Genomic DNA, 22,149 nt, shown 5'->3' on the forward strand with positions numbered 1-22,149 from the left:
AAATGCATAAAATGAAATAACATAGGATTATGAAAGAAGCCAATTATATTGAAATAAATATGTAATTTTTTCTCCATCCAAGTTCTTGAGCCCGCTGAAATCTGTCCATGGACCCCAAGTTAAGAAGTGCTGCTCTGGAACCTTCTGGTTGAACTCCATTGTTTTCTACAGATGAGAAGATGGAGGACTAAAGGTAAAAACAATTTGTTCACCATCGTAGAGCTGGAACCACACTCTGGGGTTCCTGACTCCTGAATCCCTTTGGTCCAGCCAGACCTGTGACTTCCATCAGGGAAGGCAGCTCTCAGTGAGTAAACTCTGTCTCCCAGTGCAGATTTCCAACTATTTAATCACTTCAAGTCTTTAAGAGTTACTTGGAGCATTGAGAAATTAAATGACTTGACTAGAGTCATACAGTCAGTATGGGTCTCTGGGACTGAGATTGTTCATTACAACTCATCAGAGTTTATCCAAGGCCCTTTAAACTACACAAGGCTGTCTCTGAGGTTTCTACTCCTCTGTTACAGGCAACGTGGTATAGAGGAAAGCCCACTGGACTCGGAGACTAGATTTTGAGCCCTGAGTTGTGTGTCCTTGGACAAATCACCTAATGTCTCTGAGCCTCAGTTTCCTTATCTGTAAAATGGAGATTAAAATATTTATACTCACTATCTGACAGTGATATTATGGGGATCAAATGAGACAAAAGACATGAAAGCCTTTGTAACCATTCGAGTGCTAGGTGTGAAGTAGGAATGTGTGACTGTTTTTTTTTAAAGGAGCTTTTCTCCCCACCCCCATCGCCCCCCCCAACTCCCATGCTTCTGGGTGCTAAAGGATCCTGGGCCTGTGCTGTCTCTGTCCTTTATGGAAATGAAGAAGTAGCCATAGTTTTTTCTTGGACAGCTCTGGGAGACTTGATTAGAGACTCCCAGAATCTAAGAGTTAGAGGGAACCTTAGATATCATCTACAGAAGAAGCAGCTTGGCATAACAGCCCTCACTAGACAATAGATTTAGAGTCAGAAAGAGCTGGATTCAATCCTGACTTAGGCACTTCCTAGGTATATGACCCTAGAAAGTCATAACTTCTCTAGAATTCAGTTTTCTCATCTGTAAAATGTGTGCTATTTGGACTTCATGGCCTGTAAGGTCCTTTCCAGTTCTAAATCTATGATCCAATGACCTGCAATCTACCCCAACCTTGCCCCCTCCCCCCAACTCTGGAAAACATCCCTAAAGAGCAGGTCATTCAGCCTTGGTTGAACATTTCCTAATTCAGGCATCCCATTCCATTGCACTGGGCACCTCTAATTGTCAGGAAGCTCTTTCTTACACTGAATCATCTCCTCTAACTTCTACTCATTGCTCAGGGTTCTGCCCTCTGAAGCCACACAGAATGACTCTGCTCCCTCTTCCCAATGACAGTCTTTTGAAATATTTGAAAACAGGGACCATATCCCTCCTCTCTTCTTCCCCAGTTCCATGCCACCTCCTCCCCACCACTGTCTTTTTTTCCAGGCTAAACTACATTTTCTTCATCTATCATCCCCTTACACGGTTTCCAGACTCACAATCCGCTATGACCTTTCCTCCTGCAAAAGCACATCTCACTTCCCTCTTTGGAACCTGCCCTCCCTGGGGTCCCAGGACTCTTTCTCTCTTATCTAAAGGGTTTTTGTTTGTTTGTTTGTCTCTTTTTGTTTTTGCTTCCTTCCCCTGTGCAGCCAACCACACAAGGTCTCCATGTCTTCCATCTTAACAGCTAATTTTTGAGATGGTGCCTTGGGAAGATGATCGCACTAGGGGAGGGGAGAGTAACTGATGCTTGTGTGACCTTGGGAAGTTCCTCTCCTCTTTGAGCCTGTTTCACTATCTGTAAAGTGAGAGGTTTTTCTTAGATACTCTCTAAGGAAGGAGAAAGGAATAATGGAGAAGGTGACCCTCACACCATCTCCCCACTCTCATCCTCCAATGGCAGTAGTGGGGTCTCACCTCCCAGGGCTGGCAGGGGCAGGGGCAGGGGTAGGCCCAGCTGGCTGAGGGGAGAAGACAAGGAAAAGAAGGAGGAGGCGGCGCCCGGCGGTGCCCCAGGCCTTGGGCGGGGTCCAGCCACTGCCACCGCCACTACCTTCTGCACCTGGGCGAGCCAGGAAGGTAAGCAGTTGAAACTTGACACCTGGCCCCGTGAGTACGGGGGCGGGCAGGGAAACACTGCTGCGAAGTGGCCTCCTAGAGCCGCGCCCCTTGGGCGTAGGGCGCACAGGGCACAGCGCGCCATCCACGCGATCCATTGCGCGCTGTCAGCCCTGCACTGGCTGTCTGGGCTGTCTGGGGGCCCAGACACCGAGCTCGTGATGAGCTTCATCCGGAAAAGGGGCTTTTACAAGCAAGAAGTGAACAAGACTGCCTGGGAGCTGCCCAAGACCTACGTGACCCTGACCCACGTGGGCAGCGGGGCCTACGGCGCAGTGTGGTGAGACCCCGTTCCCATCCCCCGAGGCCTTAGATCCAGGTTGGCCTAGGCTGAGGAGTGAGGGCTCCGCTGATTGATTTGAGCAAGTATGGACGGTAGAGACCCGGGCAGGTGTTCCCCCTATCTCTTCCAGCCGATCTGGAACTTTACTTTTTGTGATGGGTGTTGGGATTACTGTCTCTATGCCCCTTGAGGGCAAGGTTTAGAGTAGGAGGCCCCTTTCCTCCCTCCGACTCCTCCAGAGTCTCTGACAGGGTGCCCTCGGGCAGGTGGGCATCCCAAGCAGAAGAGCTTCTTGCCTAACCTTGACCTAAAGCTTTCCCATCCTCTCTAGACCCAAGATTGGTTCTGCTATGGGGTCATTCCAGACTGGTAAGCCTGATCAGGTCCCTGGCCTCCTTATCTGGAGAGTTGGGTGGGAAAGGGAACAATAGGGTTAAAGAACAGAGTAGGAAAGAATGGAAAATTTATGGTTGTAATAATTTCCAAACCAAAACCCACAATGTATAGTCTGACAAAAGATTTTCCCCCTAATCTGTGAATGAGACCAAATATTTGATATTGGTCTGTCCTGTAAAATACTGAATGTGTGCCTTGTTGCTATAGACATGAATAGAGGGCTGAACTGGGGCAGACAGATTCATGGAGAGTGCTGAAAGCCTGGACTGGTTGTCTCAGTGTGAGCAACCGGCTTACATTTCAGCTTAGAGAATCCTTAGAAGTCACCTAGTGCAATCTCCTCATTTTACAAAGGAAAAAAGAAGTCATTTCTCCAAGGTCACAGGGTACAAAGTAGGAGGGCTAGGATTGTATCATAGATCAGAGAAATAGAGCTGGAAGGGACCTTATGGATGTTGTCTAGGTTAACCCCCTTATCTTTAGCTAAGGAAACAGGAGGCCCCCGGAGGTTCAATTACTTGGCCTAAGTCACCTGCATAGTATGTGTCAGAGGCAGGATTTGAACCCAGGTCCTCTGATTCCAAGCCAGTGCTCTTAGTACTTACTGTATGTATCACACAGCAGAGCTGGGAATCAAACCCAGGTTTTCTGATGACAGATGGAATGTTGGCGTACTGCATCCTGCTGCTACTGATATTTATGCTGATTTTTGCTTACAGAGCTCTTTCGAATACAATTATCTTATTTGAGCCTCACAACAACCCTTTGAGGTCAGTAGGGCAGTTATTTTACAGATGGAGAAATGGAGGTTTACCTCACTGAGAGATCTGTACAAGTGCCTGCTTTATGGTTCTTTGCCTGTCTGATGGAGGCTAACTCAACACACTTAGGTGTCTTTGTCCCTGACTTTCATTGGTAGTTGGATTGAGTTTTTTTCCCCTAGTCCCTGCCTGTCTTGGCCCGTGTTTGTAATGTACTAATCTTTTCTTCCCATGCTGGTCTTTCCAGATTTACCTTGCAAGGGGGAGAGACAAGTAGGCAGGCAGGTGGAGGCTGGTTCCCCCAATTTGTTCTGCCACTCCCCCCCCAAAACAGGATTAGGAGGAGCCAGACTGAAAGAGTCATCAGAAATTGAAGGGGTGTGTGTGTGTGTGTGTCTGTGTGTCTGTGTTTGTATGTGTGTAAAGAAATCATGTTCAGGAGGACCTGAGTTCAAATATGACCTCAGACAATTGACACTAACTGTGTGACCCCAGTCAAGTCAGTTAACCCCATTGCCCAGCCAAAAAAAAAAAGAAAAAAAGAAATCATCAGAAATTAAATGAGTGTGTGTGTGTGTGTGTGTGTGTGTGTGTGTGTGTGTTTGTGTAGAGTCTGTTGCAAATAGCCAGGACTCCCTGAAGTGCTACCTTCCAACCAGCCCTATCTCCTCTGGTTCCTATAGCTCAGCCATTGAAAAAAAGTCAGGAGAGAAGGTGGCGATTAAGAAACTGAGCCGACCTTTCCAGTCAGAGATCTTTGCCAAGAGGGCCTATCGGGAGCTGATGCTATTGAAACACATGCAGCATGAGAACGTACGTATGTAGGAAGTATCTAAAGGGGACTTGGAAGGGTGGGGATCAGGAAGCAGCTGCTGACGTGCCTAACACAAAGAACTTTGGGGCCCAGGTGAGGGACCTCAGGGGTCACTTATCCAGTCCCCTCATTTTAGAGAAGAGGTAACTGAAGCCCCAGGAGATGACGTGATTTGCTTGAGCTCCCCTAATAAGTCAATGGCAGAGCCAGAACTAAAACCAAACCATATGAAGCAATGGAAAGAGGAAACTGGACGCTGACTGCAGTACTCTTTTCTTCTACCTGGCCTCATCCTTGACCAGCTGTGAGGATGGGGCAATAGGAATAAAAACTCACAACTCTGACTTGGCCCCAAGGTGCAGTGTAAGGAAGAAGGGGGAAGGTGGTTTGAGATGAGCTGTGCTTGCGGCAGACCCTGGATCTGACTGTACAGCTGCTGACCAGACGTGGAGGCAGGGAAAGGCCCCCTCTGACCTGTTGACTCCTTCCCCAGGTTATCGGACTGTTGGACGTCTTTACTTCTGCTACGTCCCTGCACAACTTCCATGATTTGTGAGTCTGGGGTGGGTGGAGTCTTGGAGTATTTGTGAGTATCATTTCACATGCAGCTGAACTAATGATCTTGGGCTGGAGGTGAGCATCCTGTCTTGACATGTGCCTTGGTGCTGCCCATTTGGCCCATGGAGAGTTATTAAATATGTACCTCCCCACTGTTTGGCATAGTACACTGCATGTAGGAGGTTACTGTGCTAGGTACTGGGGAAGACAAAAATATGACACAGTCCTTGATTTCCAAGGGCTTACAATCTAAAAGGGGTTACAATACGATAGGGGTATGGGGCAGCTAGGTGGTACAGTGGATAGAGCACCAGCCCTGGAGTCAGGAGGACCTCAGTTTAAATCCAGACTCAGACACTTACTGGCTGTGTGACCCTGGGCAAGTCACTTAACCCCAATTGCCTCCCCCCCCAAAAAAAGATAGGAGCACAGCTGAATCTTCTTTCATTAATTCATTCATCAAATACTTATTGAACACCTAGTATAGGTAAGGCACTGTATGAAATATTATAAGGTATACAATGGTGAATAAGACATGGTTCCTACCACCCTGGAACAGATCCTGGATCTAACAGGAAGATGCATATAAATACGGGAGAATGTATGACTAGAATATACATTGTATGCTCAAAGTTGGAAGAGACACTTTCTTGTCCAACCTCAGCTTGATTAAGCATACCTCTAAGTTATAATAATCCATCATTCAGCCTTCACTGGAAGGTGTCCAGTGAGGAGCCACCTAGCTGCTTGTCAAAGCAGTCCATTCCACTTTTGGGTAGTTCTAATTGTTAGGAAGTTTTTCATGACATCAAACCTAAATTTATAGCCTCTTTGCGAGTTCACCCCATGCTCCTGGTTCAGCTCTTTGAGGCCATGTAAAACAAGCCTAATATGTTTTCCACATAGCATACCTATTAATGCCAAACTGATACAATATAGACCATCTCTTTATATTTGGTAGCATATACCATAGTCAGTTTTTTAGTGGAAAAATCTTTCCTGTTCTCCCCAGTAGACGTGATCTCTACCTCCTGTGAATGAGCACAGATAACACTTTCTATCTGTCTTACAATACTTTCACATTCTTTCTTGTATTATCACTTATTTGTCTGCTTGTTAGATTGTAAGCTGCATGAGGGAAGGAACCATTCATCATCAGATCCCCTATAGTGTTTCACATAGTGCCTTGCCTACGGTAGGTGCCCAGTTAGTATTTGTCAAGTGAATGAATGAATGAAAGAATGAATGTTCTTGGGACATATAGAATCAAATAGAAATTTATTTTAATATTATCACCCAGACCTGTTCCATAGCATTGTAGTGCTGAAAGAAATTTTGAAACCTCAATTAGTTTATTTTCCTACCCTAAAGTAGGACTATCCCAAGTCATTCAATAAAAACATTTAAGTACTTACCAGATGCCAGAAATTGTACTAGGCACTGGGGATATAAAGGCAAATTTTTTAAAAATTTCCTTCCCTTAAGGAGTTATAATCTACTACTGTATCTCCCTTGATAATCCATCACAATATCTACTAACCCTCATTATTAGAAAATCCTTCCTTCTGTCTCACCTGGATAATAACTATCATTTACATAGCACTCCATAAGGTTTGCAAAGTGCTCATTTGATCTTCACAACCACCTTTGGAGGTAAGTACTTACTACTATTATTATTACTATTTTAGAGATTGAGGTGGCTGAGGCTCAGTTCAGAAAATGATAAGTGCATACAAGGAGCAAAAATTTCTGGCAGCCCAGCCCAGTGGAGCCCGATGGAGCAATGTGCCAACTCAGGACAAAGAAAGTAAAGAGGATATCTTTCAAGAGAGGCAGTGGCAGGACTGAGAAGAGAAGGACTGGGGAGGGATTAAAAGAGATATTGGTAGCTGTGGCTACCCGGGCTTAGCCTGGTAACCCAACCACATATAGAATTCAGAATACTTACTAGGGCACACATGGTTTTTGGATTTTTTAAAAATCATCTTCTCCAGCATTTTTGATGTTAGCTCAGATGTCTATCTACTTGTCATTTGGTGGCTTCACCAAATTGCTGAGGTGACAAACATCAGTAAGGAAAGCAGATTATAGAACAGATTACAGTGTGTGAGAGCTGCAAACTGCCTTAGAGACCATTGAGTCCAACCCCCTTGGTTTACAGATAGGAAGACTGAGGCGCAGTGAGGGAAAGTCAACATGTCAGACAGCGTTTATTAAGTGCTAACTATGTGCCAAGCACTGTGCTATGTTCTAGGGGGTATAAAGGAAGGCAAGGTCAATCCTTGCTCTCAAAGAGCTCGCCGTCTAATGGAGGAGACAACAGACAAACAACTATGTACATCTAGGGTAAATACAGAGTAACTGGGGGTACTCTCAGAGGAAAGGCACAGGGAATAGGGGAAAGTTTTTTTCACAGGTAGTAGGGGGGCCAAGCCAGGACTAGTACCACAGTCTCCTGATTCCTCAGCCAGTGTTTCCTGGTCTCTCCCTCTCTCCTTTCCTCTTTCCCTCTTCTCCCTTTCTGTGCCTTCCCCTCTCCCCTTCTCTTTCTTGCTCCCTCCCTCCCTTTCTCCAGAAACATGTGCAGCATTGGTAGCAATATGAGATATTTAACAGTTCAGGGCAAGAAATGTCACAGGGCAGCATAGGATTAATTGCCATATGAATGGTACATATAATAAGTAGTACAGGCATTCAGAAAGAAATAGAGAACTAGGCTTCTATGGGTTAGGAGGCTTTAAGGAGAAGGAATTTGAACTGAGTCTTGAAAGATGAGTAGAATTTGGATAGACAGGGTTTTCTCTTCACCACTCAACTTCTCATCTGAGTAATCTATATTTGATTCTTCCATTTTCTCACCAGACTCCCTCCTTAACTCTGCCCTCCCTCCCCACGTTACTCTACCAAACCAACTCTCAGGTCAAGGGCTTGCAGTGTGCCAAATAGAGTGGCTTCTTCTCAGTCCTCAATCCCTGTGACCTGTCTGTAGCATTTTGGATTGTTATCCATAGGCAGGCTGGGAGATGGGTGTGGATGGGTGTGTGTGAGTGTGTGTGTGTGTGTGTGTGAAAGAGAGAGAGACAGAGAGAGAGAGAGTGTGTGAACACACCATATAAAGTGTTGAGCTTGGAGTCAGGAAGACCTGATCCAATTCTCCCTCAATCTCTTACTTACAGTAACCCTGGGCAAGTCACTCAGCCTCTGTCTGTATTGTGGTTGTTTTTTTTTTTTTAATCTATAAAGTGGGGATAGTAATAGCAATAATCCTACAGGGTTTGTTGTGAGGGCCAAATGAGATGTTTAAAGTGCTTTGCAAATCTTAAAGCCTGTATTAATCCTAGCTGTTGTGATTTTTTACCAGTTTGGGGAATTCTCTCTTCCTAGGTTGCTTTGACACTCCCCTGGCCTAATTCTCTCCCTGCTTGTTCTTCCCAGTAGTGTCCTCCTCTGATTCCACTCCTTCCTTCTACCTCCTAAATGTGGGCTCACCCCCAAAGGGCTGCTGTCCAGCCAGGTTTCTCATCACTGTGCTACCCTGCCTCCTTTGGCAAACCCTGTGCTGTGTTTCTGCATTCCTCTGCCTGTATACACGAATATCTCGGGTTGCTGGCTTCACTGCTGCTAAGTCAGTCCCCTGCTTAAAGCTCAGAGAACTTGGGTAAGACAGACTTTCAAAAGTGTTCTCATCCATTGGAAACCATAGAAAGGTGGGCTCTGTGTTAACAAGTTCTCGGTTCAGATGTGGTCCCTGTGTAACCATGCCCGTACCCTGCAGTTTCCAGACATTTGGAAGGTTGTTGGCAATGATCCACAGAGTCTTACTGTCAATATGCCTACAAAGGTTACTGTTTCCTGAAACCAGCTCTGAGAAAGAAGCTGTTGTATTTGCTGCCCTCAGCACTCTCACCTACTCTGTTTTTTTAACTGATTCCTAGTAATAGAGTTGAAAAGGGCTTGACCACTTCTTGCCTCCTCCCCCTTCCCGGAGCACCTGTGTCATATTTCCTCTCTTTAAGACCAGACCTTCCGTCTGTGGCTCAGCGGAGTGGAGAGAAGGGGAAGAGGGCGTGGTGACATTTTGCACAAAATGAGAAGGAAACACTTACAGTTTTACCTGATACATAGTTTTGTTCAGTATGTGGAAGATAAGGAAAACAGTGTCATGAAACAAGATAATTGGCAGAGGCCCAACAACCCAGTTACAGAAGTCTGCCCCCCAGAGTCATTCTGAGTTCTGGGGAGAGTCATTAAACATTTACTGTGTGTCAGGCACTGTGCCTTTCCAAAGAGTTTCCAGTGGATGGGGAGGCTTTAAAAATTCTCTTATCTAAATTCCCTAAGGCTTTTTTCCCCTTTTTAAAAAATAGTATTTTATTTTTTTCAATTACATGTAAAAATAGTTTTCAGCATTCATTTTTTATAAGATTTTGAGTTCCAAATTTTTGTCTCTTCCTCTCTTCCCCCTTCCCCAAGATGGCAAGCAATTTGATATAGCTTATATATGTGCAATCATGTTAAACATATTTCCACATTAGTCATGTTGTGAAAGAAGATTCAGAACAAAAGAGGAGAACCATGAGAAAGAAAAAAAAACAAAAAAAGTGAAAATAGTATACTTCAATCTGCATTCAGACTCCATAGTTTTCTCTGTATGTGGATAGCATTTTTCATCATGAGTCTTTTGGAATTGTCTTGGATCATTGGAGAAGGGCTAAGTCTATCAAAGTTAGTCATCACACAACGTGGCTGTTACTGTGTACAACGTTCTCCTGGTTCGGCTCACTTCACTCGGCATCAGTCCATACAAGTCTTTCCAGGTTTTTCTGAAGTCTGCCTGCTCATCATTTCTTATAGCACAGTAGTATTCCATCACAATCATATACCACAGCTTGTTTATCTAGTCCCCAACTGATGGGCATCCCCTCAATTTCCAATTCTTTGCCACCTCAAAAAGAGTTGCTATAAATATTTTTGTAGATGTGGGTCCTTTCCCCCTTTTTTATGATCTCTTTGGGATACAGACCTAGTGGTGGTATTGCTAGATCAAAACAACTTTCCTAAGTTTTCAGCAGAAAACTGGCTTGGCACCAGTAAGCCAACAGCTCAGTAGCCCAAAGTTTTTCATGTGTTCATTAAGAAGAATGAGAAACATAGTTAGCACAGGGTTAGCACAGGAGTCAGGATGGCACAGTGGGATATAAAGAAAGGCCAAGGATAGGCCTATCCCTCAAGGAACCCACCATCAAATAGAGAAGACAACCTGCAAACAACTATATACAAACAGGCAATATGCAGATTAAATTGGAGGTAGTCTCGTAGGGAAGATGCTAGAATTAAGGGGGATTGGGAAAGGCTTCCTGTAGAAGGTGAGATTTTAGCTGAAGCTAAAAGGAAGCCAGGGAGGTAAAGAGGCAAAATGAGGAGGGAGAGCATTCCAGGCATGGGAGACAGCCAGAGAAAATGCCCAGAGTTTAAATGTCTTGTTTGAGGAGCAGCAAGGAGGCTAGTGTGCCTGAATTGAAGAGTACATGCACTAGTTCTGGAACTTGAAAATCAATTAGTCAATTAGAGCCATCTGACTGAGGCTGAGGCTGGGTTGAGACCCATACATAAACCTGGCCCTGGAGCAAGCCTGCAAGAGAGTTAAACTAGAGATACATCTTTATAGCCATGACATTATCAAGCTTCAGTTTTCCTTTGCTTCTTTCATCCCAAGTGGCAACCAGTGATGGGATTGGATGCTACTAGGCCAGCTGTGAATATGTAGACTCTCAGAGGGGAATTGACTGGCCCAAGATCCCACAGGAAGTAGAGTGGCAGATCTGAGATTTGAACCCAAGTCCTGTGATGGTCAAAGGCCAAGTTCTTCCACCATTGTGGGGCAGTAGCTCAGCTCTGATTGTTATAAACTCAGAAGGAATCTGACCCAGCAGGCAGGTGATCAGGTTGCTTGCTGGAATAATATTTCTGTTCTGGGTCATGCTTGCCCACTTCTTTTTACCTTGCCCACTTTTTACCTTGCTCAGTTTAGTTTCTGAAACTGCCCCCAATTTCCAAAAACATTCCACTTCCATTTCTTAGGAAGTATACCCTTGTTTAAAAAAAAAAGTTTTACAAAGAAAGAGAAGGAAAGCAAAGTTGTCTAATATATCAGTGGGGTCTGGCAGTATATGTTCCACCTCCATAGTCTCTCACCTCAGGAAGAGGTAGAGAGAGGGGGGCATTTGGTGGTGGTGGTAGGGAAACATGGAAAAATCCAGTCCCTATTTGGTTTTGCCCCATTAAAAAAAATCCCATCTGTTAACACTGAGCTCTGCTAATCTTGAGGGGGGGGGCTGGGTGGCATAGCAGTTAGGTTGAGAGGAAGGGGTCCTGACGTTGCATCTCCAGTTGTTTCAGAGGAGAGATGATGGGCTCTCATGCACATGCATTGATGCTTGCCTGACAGAGGGTCGACCAATTCTTAGTCCCCATTCTGTTTCCTACCTGGCACAGGGCGGAGGCTGGTGCTACACCTGGATTCATTCAAGTGCCTTTGTTTTTCAGCTATCTGGTGATGCCATTCATGCAGACGGATCTCCAGAAGATTATGGGCACAGAATTCACTGAGGATAAGATCCAATACCTTGTCTATCAGATGCTGAAAGGGCTCAAGGTGAATGGGGGCCAACTTGGAAGGAGGTAGAGAAGGCATAGGGCTCAAGATATCTGTTTTCTGGTAGTCCATGGGTTGGGTCGGGGGAGTAGCAATGTGCAGTGTGCTTGGGGGTGATCCCAGGTTGGTGTCAGCCCTACCCAACTATTATACGGCTATGATGCCGTATAGCAAAAAGGACCAAACCGCTCCCTGTTCTAGGAAAGTGTCAGAGTGGATAGACAGGATACAATAAATTAATTCACCTTTCTCTTTTTCTCATTCTAGTATATCCATTCTGCTGGAGTCATCCACAGGGTGAGTTCCACCATTGGTGTTCTCTTTCCTATCTCCCAAGGTCTCTTGGCTATCTCTGGTGTTCCTCTAGCATTGGATAGAGAAGGAGAAAGAAGAGAAATATCTCCAAAAAGCCTGGGAGTGTGGGGTTGCCTAAAACCCTGTAACAGGAATGGAAAAGAATCAATTACTCTGTGGCTGGGACTGAAACTTCCTAGGTTTGGAACCATGGCATCCTGGAAAGAACACTGACTCTGGAGTCCGAGGGCCTAGATTCAAATCCCACCTTTGCTACTTTCTAGCTATGTGTCCCTGGACAAATCATCTAAGCCCAGTGGGCCTCAGTTTCCTCAACTATAAAATAAGGGCATTGGACTAGATGATCGATGAGGGCCCTTCTTCAACTGCCTTAGAGGCAGCTAGATGGTGCAGTGGGAAAGGGCTGGGCCTGTAGTCAAGAACTGAGTTCAAATCCAGCCTTAGATACTAGTTGTGTGATCCTCACACAACTTAACCTCAGTCAGCCTCAGTTTCCTTAACTATAAAATGAGGACAATAATAGTAACTACATCCCAGGGTTGTGAGGATCAGATGAAATATTAAAGGCCTTAAGACAGTGCCTGGCACGTGGTAGGTACTTGATAAATCTTCCTTTCCTTCCCTAGATTGATGACTCTGCAGTTTCATGACTAATATGAAGGCATCTAGGTGACATAGTAGATAGTGTGCTGAACTTGAAGTCAGAAATGAATGAAAAAAGCATTTGTAATACGCCAAGCACTATGCTAAGTTCTGGGGGTACAACTATAAGCAAGACAGTCTCTACTCTCAAAGAGCTTACATTCTAATGGGAGAAAATAACATTAAAAAGTGGGGGAATATACAAGCAAAGGCATGGTTTAGAGATGGCCAGGACGTGGTGTGGTAACCTGGTTCTGGCCAGGTAGCTCCAAAGCTCACCTCTCAGAGCCTAGGGTCCCAGGGGCAGAGTCTGAGTTCCAGCAGGTTGGGGATGAGGTAGAGGGCTAGCGTGTAACTGGCATGTCTGGAAAGTAGCTTGACGACCTTAGTTCTGGGCAACAACAGAAAGCAAAGGCTTACCTGTCTGAAGATTTAAGTTTGAGTCTTGCCTCAGACACTTATTAGTTGTAGAATCCCAAGCAAGTCACCTGCTCTCAGATTTAATTTCCTCATTGGTAAAGTTGAGATAATAACAGCACTTACCTCACAGAGTTGTTGTAAGGATCAAATGAGAAAGCTCTTTACAAACCTTAAAGTGCTATATAAATGCTAGCTATTATTATTATTACATCTGATTTATGGCATTGGTCAATGGCCTAAGAGTCTAGTGTTACTAAAACAAACAGCTACTATACTATACTTTGTAGATTCTTAGAATAGACTTTTTAAGAGCTAGAAGTTACCCTAGGAATCATCTAGGCCAACCCCCACATTTTAAAGTTGAAGAAACTAAGGCTCAGAGGTGTAAGTGACTTGTTCCCAGTCTAACAGTCAGTAAGTAATAGAGTCCAGGATTGGAACCTAAAATTCTCTTTAGGTAAATAAAAACTCGTTTACAAATTCCCTGAACATCTGTATATCATCTGACTCATTCTGACAGTCAGTGGGTAAGGATGTGAAATGAAGGGGAAAAAATATTCTCTTGGGTTGAACAGGTAGTTATCCAGGTGAGAAGTCTTCTTTGAACACCACTCAAGTTGGCCCCCTTGGTAGATCTTGGCATGAAGTCTAAGAGGCAATGGAAGCACTTTGAGAGCTGATTTTGTTTTCAGGATGCTTGTAGAATGGTACCCAGGTCTTAATTCTCAGCCCACAGGCCTTGGACCTACCAGAAGTTGAAAAAGCCTTTAAGATTTTTCATTATTGGGACTTCAGTTGTGTGATCTCAGTGGCCAGGGATAGGTAGAGAAGATTCATACCTAGGCTGCATGTCTTCTGAAGTCCCTCCCACGGGAACGTAGCAGAAACCCAAGAAACTCTAAAAGATGAAGAATTGCCTAGTGGGAAACCTAGGTTTGACCACTTGGTGTTGTTCAAACAAATGAGTTCTTGACTCTTAGAGAAAGTGTAAGATGGTACCTTTCTTTGTGGAGGTGGGAGGCTGTAAGTATGAAATGCTGTTGTTGCTTTTCAGTCATTTTTCAGTTGTATCTGACTCTTCATGACCAGACAAAGATACTGGAGCAGTTTGCCATTTCCTTCTCCAGCTCGTTTTATAGATGAGGAACTGAGGCAAACAGGATTAAGTGACTTGCCCAGGGTCACACAGCTAATAAGTGTCTGCGGCCAGATTTGAACTTAGGAAGATGAGTCTTCCTGACTCCAGACCTGATGTTCTATCCACTGTGCCACCTAGCTGCTGGTGAAATGCTGTTCATACTGTCAGATTTGGTTGATATGTTAGTTTTGTTGACTTTTGAGTTTGGGGGGATTTTTTGTTGTTTTTTTACTCTTTCATTGTTATGACAGCTAGCTCTCTGGATGGGAAAAGGGGGAGGGAGGAATTGGGAAGTAAAGGTGATAGGAAAGCAAAATAAATCAATTATTTTTTTCCCTCAAAAAGTAAGCTTAACCTTAGGCTTGATATTCTATTCTTATCCAATGTAGGACTTGAAACCAGGAAACCTGGCTGTGAATGAAGACTGTGAACTTAAGGTGGGCTTAAAAGGACTGGGCTGTGACCCTGGGCAAATCACTTAACCCCATTGCCTAGCAAAAAAAAAAAAAGACAGTTGAATTTGGGGACAGCTACCAAACCGAACCAGAAGTAATGACTCCAGCTGAGTAGGGGGGGTGGAGAGAGAGGAATGGGAGGACAGAATTATGAGAGCTTCTCTCTAGAAGGTGTTTGTCATGCCCCTCCTCAACAATGAATCTCTCTTCCTTTTTCTGCTGACCTGTAGATTCTAGATTTTGGGTTGGCCAGGCATGCAGATGCTGAGATGACGGGCTATGTGGTGACTCGTTGGTACCGGGCCCCAGAAGTGATTCTCAGCTGGATGCACTATAATCAGACAGGTCAGTCAGACCACTGCCATGGTAGGGCTGGGGAGTGGGGGAGATGGATAGAGCATATTTCATTTCTCTAGGGTTAGCATATGAGTTTTATCAAGCCTTCATTTTGCTATTATTATTATTAACCCCCAGGAATCTTCCTCTCCTATAGCCAGTCAGTTAATAAGCATTTATTAAGCACTTAATACATGCCATATACTGTGTTAAGTGCCGGGGATACAAAAAGAGGCAAAAGTCAGTCCCTGCCCTCAAGAAAGTCACAATCTAACAGGGAAGACAAGATACAAGCAACTTTGTACTAACAAGATATATACAGGTTACATAGGGAACAATCACCAGAGAGAAGGTCTTAGAATTAAGAGAGATCCAGAAAGGCTTCCTGAGAAGATGGGATTTAGAGACAGCTAGGTGGCACAGTTGGACGCTAGGTGGCGCCATAGTGCATAGAGCACCAGGTATGAAGTCAGGAAAACTCATCTTCCTGAGTTCAAATCTGACCTCAGACACTTACAAGCTGTGTGACCCTGGGCAAGTCACTTAACCCTGTTTGCCTCAGTTTCCTCATTTGTAAAATGAGCTGGAGAAGGAAATGGTAAGCCACTCCAGTATCTCTGCCAAGAAAACCCCAAATGGGGTCATGAAGAGTCAGACATGACTGAATAATAGAAGACGGGGTTTTAGGTAGAATTTGAAGGAAGTCAGGAGGAGGAGGTGAAAAGGGAAAGAATTCTGGCCAGAGAGTCTTGTCAAAGGAACAGACTATCTGTACTAACAGCCAAGTTTATGACGTCTTCTGAATATCTTCAGTGGTGAGAAGCAGCAGAGCATAGTTGGAATCAGAAAGACTTAGGGTGAAGTCCCACCTATAACATAATGGCTCTGTCATTCTGGACAAGTCACTTATCCTCTCAGAGATGTGGACCAGTGGTGTTAAATTCAAATAGAAATGGAGGCCTCTAGTCCATACATAAGAATCTCTGTGGGACCTTAAATTGACTTAGTTTTAAGGTATAATGTTATCTTTCTTTTATTATGTTTTTATTTATTTTGTTCAATATTTCCCATTTATATTTTAAGCTGCATCTGGCTGCACTTGGGAGTCAGTCCAAGTGTTCTCTGCTGTCTATTCTAGACAACTGCCTAAGACTACAATTACAGAACAGATACCTTTCCATATTAGTACAGGGAGTTTCTTTACCAGAATTTCCATTCTCCAATGAAATGCAGACCAAATCCTCAGTGGTAGCAAATCTTCATCCTGTAATGGTAGGTTTGATTTTTCAAAACATTTGATGGTCATTGAGAGGAAGGAAGGAAGGAAGGAAGGAAGGAGAGAAGGAAGGAAGGAAAGGAAGGAAGTAAGGAAGGAAAGGAGGAAGGAAGGAAGGAAAGGAAGGAAAGGAGGAAGGAAGGAAACAGGGAAGGAAAGAAGGAAGAAAGGGAAGGAAAGAAGGGGAGAAAAGAAGAAGGAAGGAAAGAAGTATTTCTTAAGTACCTACTTAGCACTGGCACAGTGCTAAATACTTTACAAATATTATCTCATTTGATCTTCCCAACAACTCTGGAAGGTAGGTGCTATCCTTGTCCTCATTATATTACCACCAGAGGAAACTGAGGCAGGCAGAGGTCAAGTGACATGCCCAGCTGGTAAATGTCTGAGGTCAGATTTGAATCCAGGTCTTCTGTGACTCCAGATCCTAGTGCTCCAAGTCTGGTAAATAAAGCAAGCAATCAAGTTGAGTGTTACAGTTTCTGGCCTAAAATGAGGTGGTGCTATAAAGTAATGGTATGGGTTGCTGGGGCTGATATATTGTCTTAATGGGAAGGGCACAGGGTTTTGTGTCGAAACCAGGTGCTGCCGTTTGATACTTAAAGTATCACATCTTCTCTTGGGGCCTCAGTTTTTTTCTGTAAGGTCCCTTCTAGGCTAAATAGTCTATCCTATGAATGAGAGCACATCATAGGAGGTTCCCAAAGAAGAGCTCCAACTGTGTTTTAAGCTGTAGTAACATCATCAGAATAAGGGTATGGCTTCCTATGGCTTTGAAGGATAGACCTCATTTGGCTTATACAAGTTATGGTTTTTTTGTTTGATTTTGATAGCCAAACCAATACATATTTATTAAACACCTACTGTGTACCAGGCACAATGCTAAGTGCAGGGGATACAATTAATAAAAAGAAAGACAGTCCCTCCCCTCAAGGATCTTCCAATCTAATGACAACATACAAAAGAAGGCAGGAAAGTGGGCTGGAGGGGGGAGGGGGCAGTTGAAACCTGGTAGAACAGCAGATGCAAAGTGGAGTGAACCAAAAATTCAGCTTCTGCCCTCCATAAAGAAGGCATTGGGAAAAGTTCCATACTCCACCCTCCAGCCCTCCAATCACATTCAATTACTAATATGCCCCTCCTGACCCATTCTACAGGGAGCCTTCCCTTTTAACAAAGACTTAAAAAAAATTCAGCAAAACCTGTTTGTTTAAAGGCAGGTTCTTGGGAAACAGCAAAGTGTGGTGGAGAGGGATGGATTTAGAAAAAGGGGATCTAAATTCTCATCTGATCTCAGAGATTTTTACTAGTTGTGTGACCAAGAGGAAGTAATTTCTCATCTTGGAGACTCAGTTTCCTCATCTATAAAATTGGAAAAATAATACCTGCTGTACTTCTCTAGAGATACTGAAAGCAAAGTGCTTTGCAGCCTTAAGAGCCCTATGTGAATCGTACTTCATTCATGCTCATCTTTTTATTTCTTCGTTTTATCTTACCAGCTGGACTTTTAAGTTCCTTGAGAGCAGGGACATTTCTGCCATCCTACAGCCTCGAAGTAAATTTTTGTTTATTTGTTGATTAGTGTTTTCATGACCAGACTCATTTTTATTCTCCATGATTTTCCTTCATTTCTCCCACTTGCTCGTTCCCTTCTCCACTTCTTACCCACAGTGGACATCTGGTCTGTTGGCTGCATCATGGCAGAGATGCTGACTGGGAAAACTCTGTTCAAGGGAAAAGACTGTATCCTTTTTTGTCCAGTGAAGATTGGATACTCTGAGTAACTCTGCGTGACTTTGGAATCCAAGTCCTCTTAGTAGTGGGTGGGAGGGCTGGGAAGGGGCCAGAAATTTCTTCAATAAATTACTCAGGAGGAACTATGAGCCTTAACTCAGCTGGCCAGACTTGGACCAACTGACCCTGATCCTGAAGGTGACCGGGGTTCCTGGAGCAGACTTTGTGCAGAAGTTACAGGACAAAGCAGTAAGGGGCAAGCCAGGGCCTGCTTGAGGAAGTAGGAAACTGGGTAGGATGGTAAGCAAGCTTCTCGCCAAAGTCAGCTGTCTTTGTTTTGAGGTGGGCATTTAAAAAAGCAAAAGATGAAGACTCCTGGTGAAACTGGGCCTGCTTGGACCTTCTGTCCACTGCCCTCCTCCAACTTTGTCCTTTGTCCTTTGTTTTACCTGCAGCAATCCTGGTCCTTTTCTTATCCCTGTGCCGTATATTTTGATGTTTAGGAAACAGAGAGAGAGAGGGAGGGAGAGAGACAGAGAGAGGGAGGGAGAGAGACAGAGAGACAGACAGACAGAGGGAGGGAGGGAGGGAGAGAGACAGAGGGAGGGAGAGGGAAACAGGAAGACAGAGAGAGAGAGAGAGAGGAAGCTTGGTGTCATAGGTCATACATAGAATGCTGGACTTGGAATCAGGAAGATGTGGTTCAAATACTTACTGGCTGTGTGACCCTGGGCAAATCACTCCAGATCATATCTGGGCCTCATTTTCCTTATCTCTGAAACCTTGATTCTAAAGCCCTTCACAGCTCTAGACCTTTAGATACTAAAAACTAAACTCTCTGCTTTGCTCTCTTTCAGGCCAAATCCTATATCCAGTCCCTGCCTCAGAGTCCCAAGCAGGATTTCTCACAACTTTTCCCTCGTGCTAGCCCCCAGGGTGAGACCTGTTGTTGACATTCCAGCCCTCTCTGGCACTTGAAGGATACCAAAAGACCTGGGCAGCTCCTTTTGCTCTGAAGCCCTGGGTAGGCTGTTGGGGTGGAGTCTTAGGGGAGCGCTGGCTAGCGGGGCTCACGGGTTCTGCCGTTCTGCAGCGGCAGACCTGTTAGAGAAGATGCTTGAGTTGGACGTGGACAAGCGCTTGACAGCTGCTGAGGCTCTCGCCCATCCCTTCTTTGACCAATTCCGGGATCTGGAGGAGGAGACGGTAGCCCAGCAGCCATTTGATGATTCCATGGAACATGAGAAGCTCACAGTAGATGAATGGAAGAGTAAGAGCTAGGCTTGGGGGGTAGGGAAGGGAGAAAAGTCAGGGGATAATTGACACCTCACCCTTCCCTTCTATGGGTCAGCTCCCCGTCCCTGAAATCAGCTTCTTTCAGTAACCTGTGAGTTGCCCCACCTCACCACTGGTCTCTTCCTTGTCCCTTTCCCTTATACAGTGAGTTATACCTCCTAATCTTGCCTCATAACCTATCTTTCTGGGGACCCAGCTCCCTGCTTTGTTTTACTGGCTGTCCTTTCACCCCTTCCTGTTTAGCAAGTGTTTACCTCTCTACCCCTCTGACCACAGCCTCCAGGTTCCCATTCATTGCTTCCTGACCTTTCATTTGTTGCCTGACTCAGATGGCTTGTCTCCTTTTTCCCAGATCTCATCTACAAGGAGGTTTCAAGTTTCAGCCCTATAGCACGGAAGGATTCCAAGAGAAGAAGTCTCATGAAACTACAATGACCAGTCCAGATCATCCTGGGTTGAGTCAATGCTTGCAGGACAAGATGACACCACCTCAGGAGACACCCCTGGGACAGATATTTATCAGTACCCAATAAAATGGAATCTGCGTTTTGATGCGAGGATCCAAATAGAGGACAGCCAGGCTCTTGTTTTCTTGGGGAGGGGACAGTGCCCCCCTGATGTGTAGAACTGTTGACTTTATGGCTCTTTTCCTTTGCATTTGGGCACAAACAATACTGTTATGTGACTCAGGTGTCGCCCAGCCAAGATGGAGTCTACAGCAGAATTAAGAGAGATTCAAAGAAAATCACAGTTAATGCAATGGCCAGGAAGATAACGTATTAAGATTATTTGGGGGAGGAGGTGGCAGTGGCAGTGGCAGTGAGTGAGATATTGAACTTGGTTTATCAGAAGAGTGTTGTGCCTCCGGGCAACTGAAGGTGACATTTTTTTGGTTTTTGTTTTTAATTTTTTTTTTTTTACCAGCGCCTGATGGCAAAGGGTCAGGGGAACAAAATACACACCCTTTTGTGGTGATCATTCCAGCTTTTTCTGGTCTCTTGGGATCCCTGGTCTCAGAAAGGATAGTTTTGGTGCATCAAAACTAAACTGTTGGAGACAAATTTTCATTAGCAAATACAATTATTAAGTGAGAGGCAGAATGGGAATAGTAGAAAGAGTGCAGGACACAGATCCAGGAGACCTGGGTTCAAGTCCTGTCTCAGACACTGACTATGTAACCATGGGCAGGTCATTTATCCTTTCTGAGCCTCAGTGTCCTTGTGTGTTCAACTGGGATAGTAGTACTTAAGGCACTCCCTACCTCACAGGGTTGTTGTGAGGAAAATGTTTTGTTAGCCTTCACATACTCTTTAAATATGATTTTAAAAATTGTGACTCTAGGACAGCCCAGTCTCTCCTTCCATTCTGCCTGATTCAGTGAGATCCTACACTGATGGGTGGATCTGTGGAATCCCAGTTCTCTCCTTCCTTAGTCCTACATAATTGCTGAATAAAGCTTCCCAAAGCATTGGGGTCTACACAGCTTCTGTTGTTGCTTGTACCCAAGACTATTTCTGGATAGAACTCAGCTTGTCTTTCTTTTTCTTGTTCACATCAGTGCTAGTGGGTCAGGATGCCCCTAGGGACAGAGCCATAGACTCAGCCATAGATTCTAGCCCATGGCTAAAAGTCAGGGTGTGACCTTGGGATGACTTGCTTTCTTTCATCTTGGTGTCCTCATCCAGCAGATGGAAATCTACCAATAGACCTTGAAGCCTTAATGGTCCCAGAGGTTCAGGAGGTGTGGTTGTTATGATCCCCTTTGCCATAGTCTTCTGGGATTCTTAGCAAAGAGAGGATCCTAATAGACACTAACCCAGGGGTGGGGAACCTGCAGTCTCAAGGCCATATGTGGCCTTCTAGGTCCTTGGTGCGGCCTTCTGATTGAATCCAAGTTTTACAGAACAAATCCTGTTATTAAGGGGATTTGTTCTGTGAAGTTTAGATTCAGTCAAAGGGCCACACTTGAGGACCTAGAGGGCCACATGTGACCTTGAGGCCGAAGATTTGCTACCCCTGCACTAACCCTTACGCTAGGCAGCTGGGTGGTGCAATGGATAGAGTGCCAAGCCCGAGTTCAAATCCAGCCTCAGATACTTACTAGCTGTGTGACCCTGGGCAAGTCACTTAACCCTGTTTGCCTCAGTTTCCTCATCTGTAAATGGGCTAGAGAAGGATATGGCAAACCATTCTAGTATCTCTGTCAAGAAAACCCCAAATGGAGTCACAAAGAGTTGGATGCAACTGAAACAACTTGACAACAAAAACCCTCATCCTCTTCCACTCAAAGGTGTAACAGCATTCACTGAGCTGGAATCCTAGAAGTTTAGAACCACAGAACGCGGGAGCTAGAAGGAGGTCTTAGAGTGCAACTAGTCCAACCCCCTTATTTTATACATGCACCCATGTTTCACACTTAGTAAGTCTTTGACACAGGACTTGGAAGCACAGGATATTAGGACACATCTAGTCCAACCTCTTTGTTTTAAAGATGAAGAAACTGAGACCCAGAGAGGAAGGGTGGCTGGCTCTTATCACAGTCCCAAGACTTGTTTCAAAAGATGTGATGTGGTTCTTTTCTTTCATGTATCTGAATTGGTTTGCTAGATCAATCAACAAGTATTTAATGTCTGTTATTTGCCAGACACTCTGTGTGTGTGTGTGTGTGTGTGTGTAACAAGGCAAAAATTAAGTTGTCTCTGTCCTCATGGACCTTACACACAATGTATCTGTGAGTAAATGTAAAATGTACATATATGTACATACAAACTTAATAAAAAGAAGGGTTGAGGGAGGAGGGGAGAGAATAGAAGTTGGTAAAGGTCAGGAAATAATCACAGCTAACATAGCTTTCAGGTTTGTGAAGCACTTCACA

General features: G+C 44.6%; 1 protein-coding gene across 3 annotated transcripts; it reads left to right on the forward strand.

Moving 5' to 3' along the window:
• Positions 1-2,270: 2,270 nt before the first annotated feature.
• On the forward strand, positions 2,271-20,756 carry MAPK13 (mitogen-activated protein kinase 13). Of its 3 annotated transcripts, none has more exons than XM_027876627.1 (12): positions 2,271-2,475; positions 4,319-4,448; positions 4,943-5,001; positions 11,554-11,662; positions 11,930-11,959; positions 14,567-14,614; positions 14,863-14,977; positions 17,916-17,987; positions 18,148-18,227; positions 18,836-18,914; positions 19,072-19,248; positions 19,627-20,756. In XM_027876627.1, the coding sequence occupies exons 1-12, from the start codon at positions 2,357-2,359 to the stop codon at positions 19,707-19,709; spliced, it is 1,101 nt and encodes a 366-aa protein (XP_027732428.1). In that variant the 5' UTR covers positions 2,271-2,356; the 3' UTR covers positions 19,710-20,756. The 3 variants fall into 3 exon arrangements, with proteins under 3 accessions (XP_027732428.1, XP_027732429.1, XP_027732430.1); XM_027876629.1 differs by lacking the exon at positions 2,271-2,475 and adding an exon at positions 2,482-2,561; XM_027876628.1 differs by lacking the exons at positions 4,319-4,448; positions 4,943-5,001.
• Positions 20,757-22,149: the final 1,393 nt, after the last annotated feature.

This window comes from Vombatus ursinus, unplaced genomic scaffold, assembly GCF_900497805.2.
Source record: "Vombatus ursinus unplaced genomic scaffold, bare-nosed wombat genome assembly UNPS02014811.1, whole genome shotgun sequence".
In the NCBI taxonomy this organism is placed as follows: Eukaryota; Metazoa; Chordata; class Mammalia; order Diprotodontia; family Vombatidae; genus Vombatus; species Vombatus ursinus.

Coding starts and splice junctions, on each gene's coding strand:
- MAPK13 (XM_027876627.1), top strand. CDS start 2,357: ATGAGCTTCATCCGGAAAAGGGGCTTTTACAAGCAAGAAGTGAACAAG. Junction 4,449..4,942: donor AACACATGCAGCATGAGAAC/GTACGTATGTAG, acceptor CTCCTTCCCCAG/GTTATCGGACTGTTGGACGT. Junction 19,249..19,626: donor CACAGTAGATGAATGGAAGA/GTAAGAGCTAGG, acceptor CCTTTTTCCCAG/ATCTCATCTACAAGGAGGTT.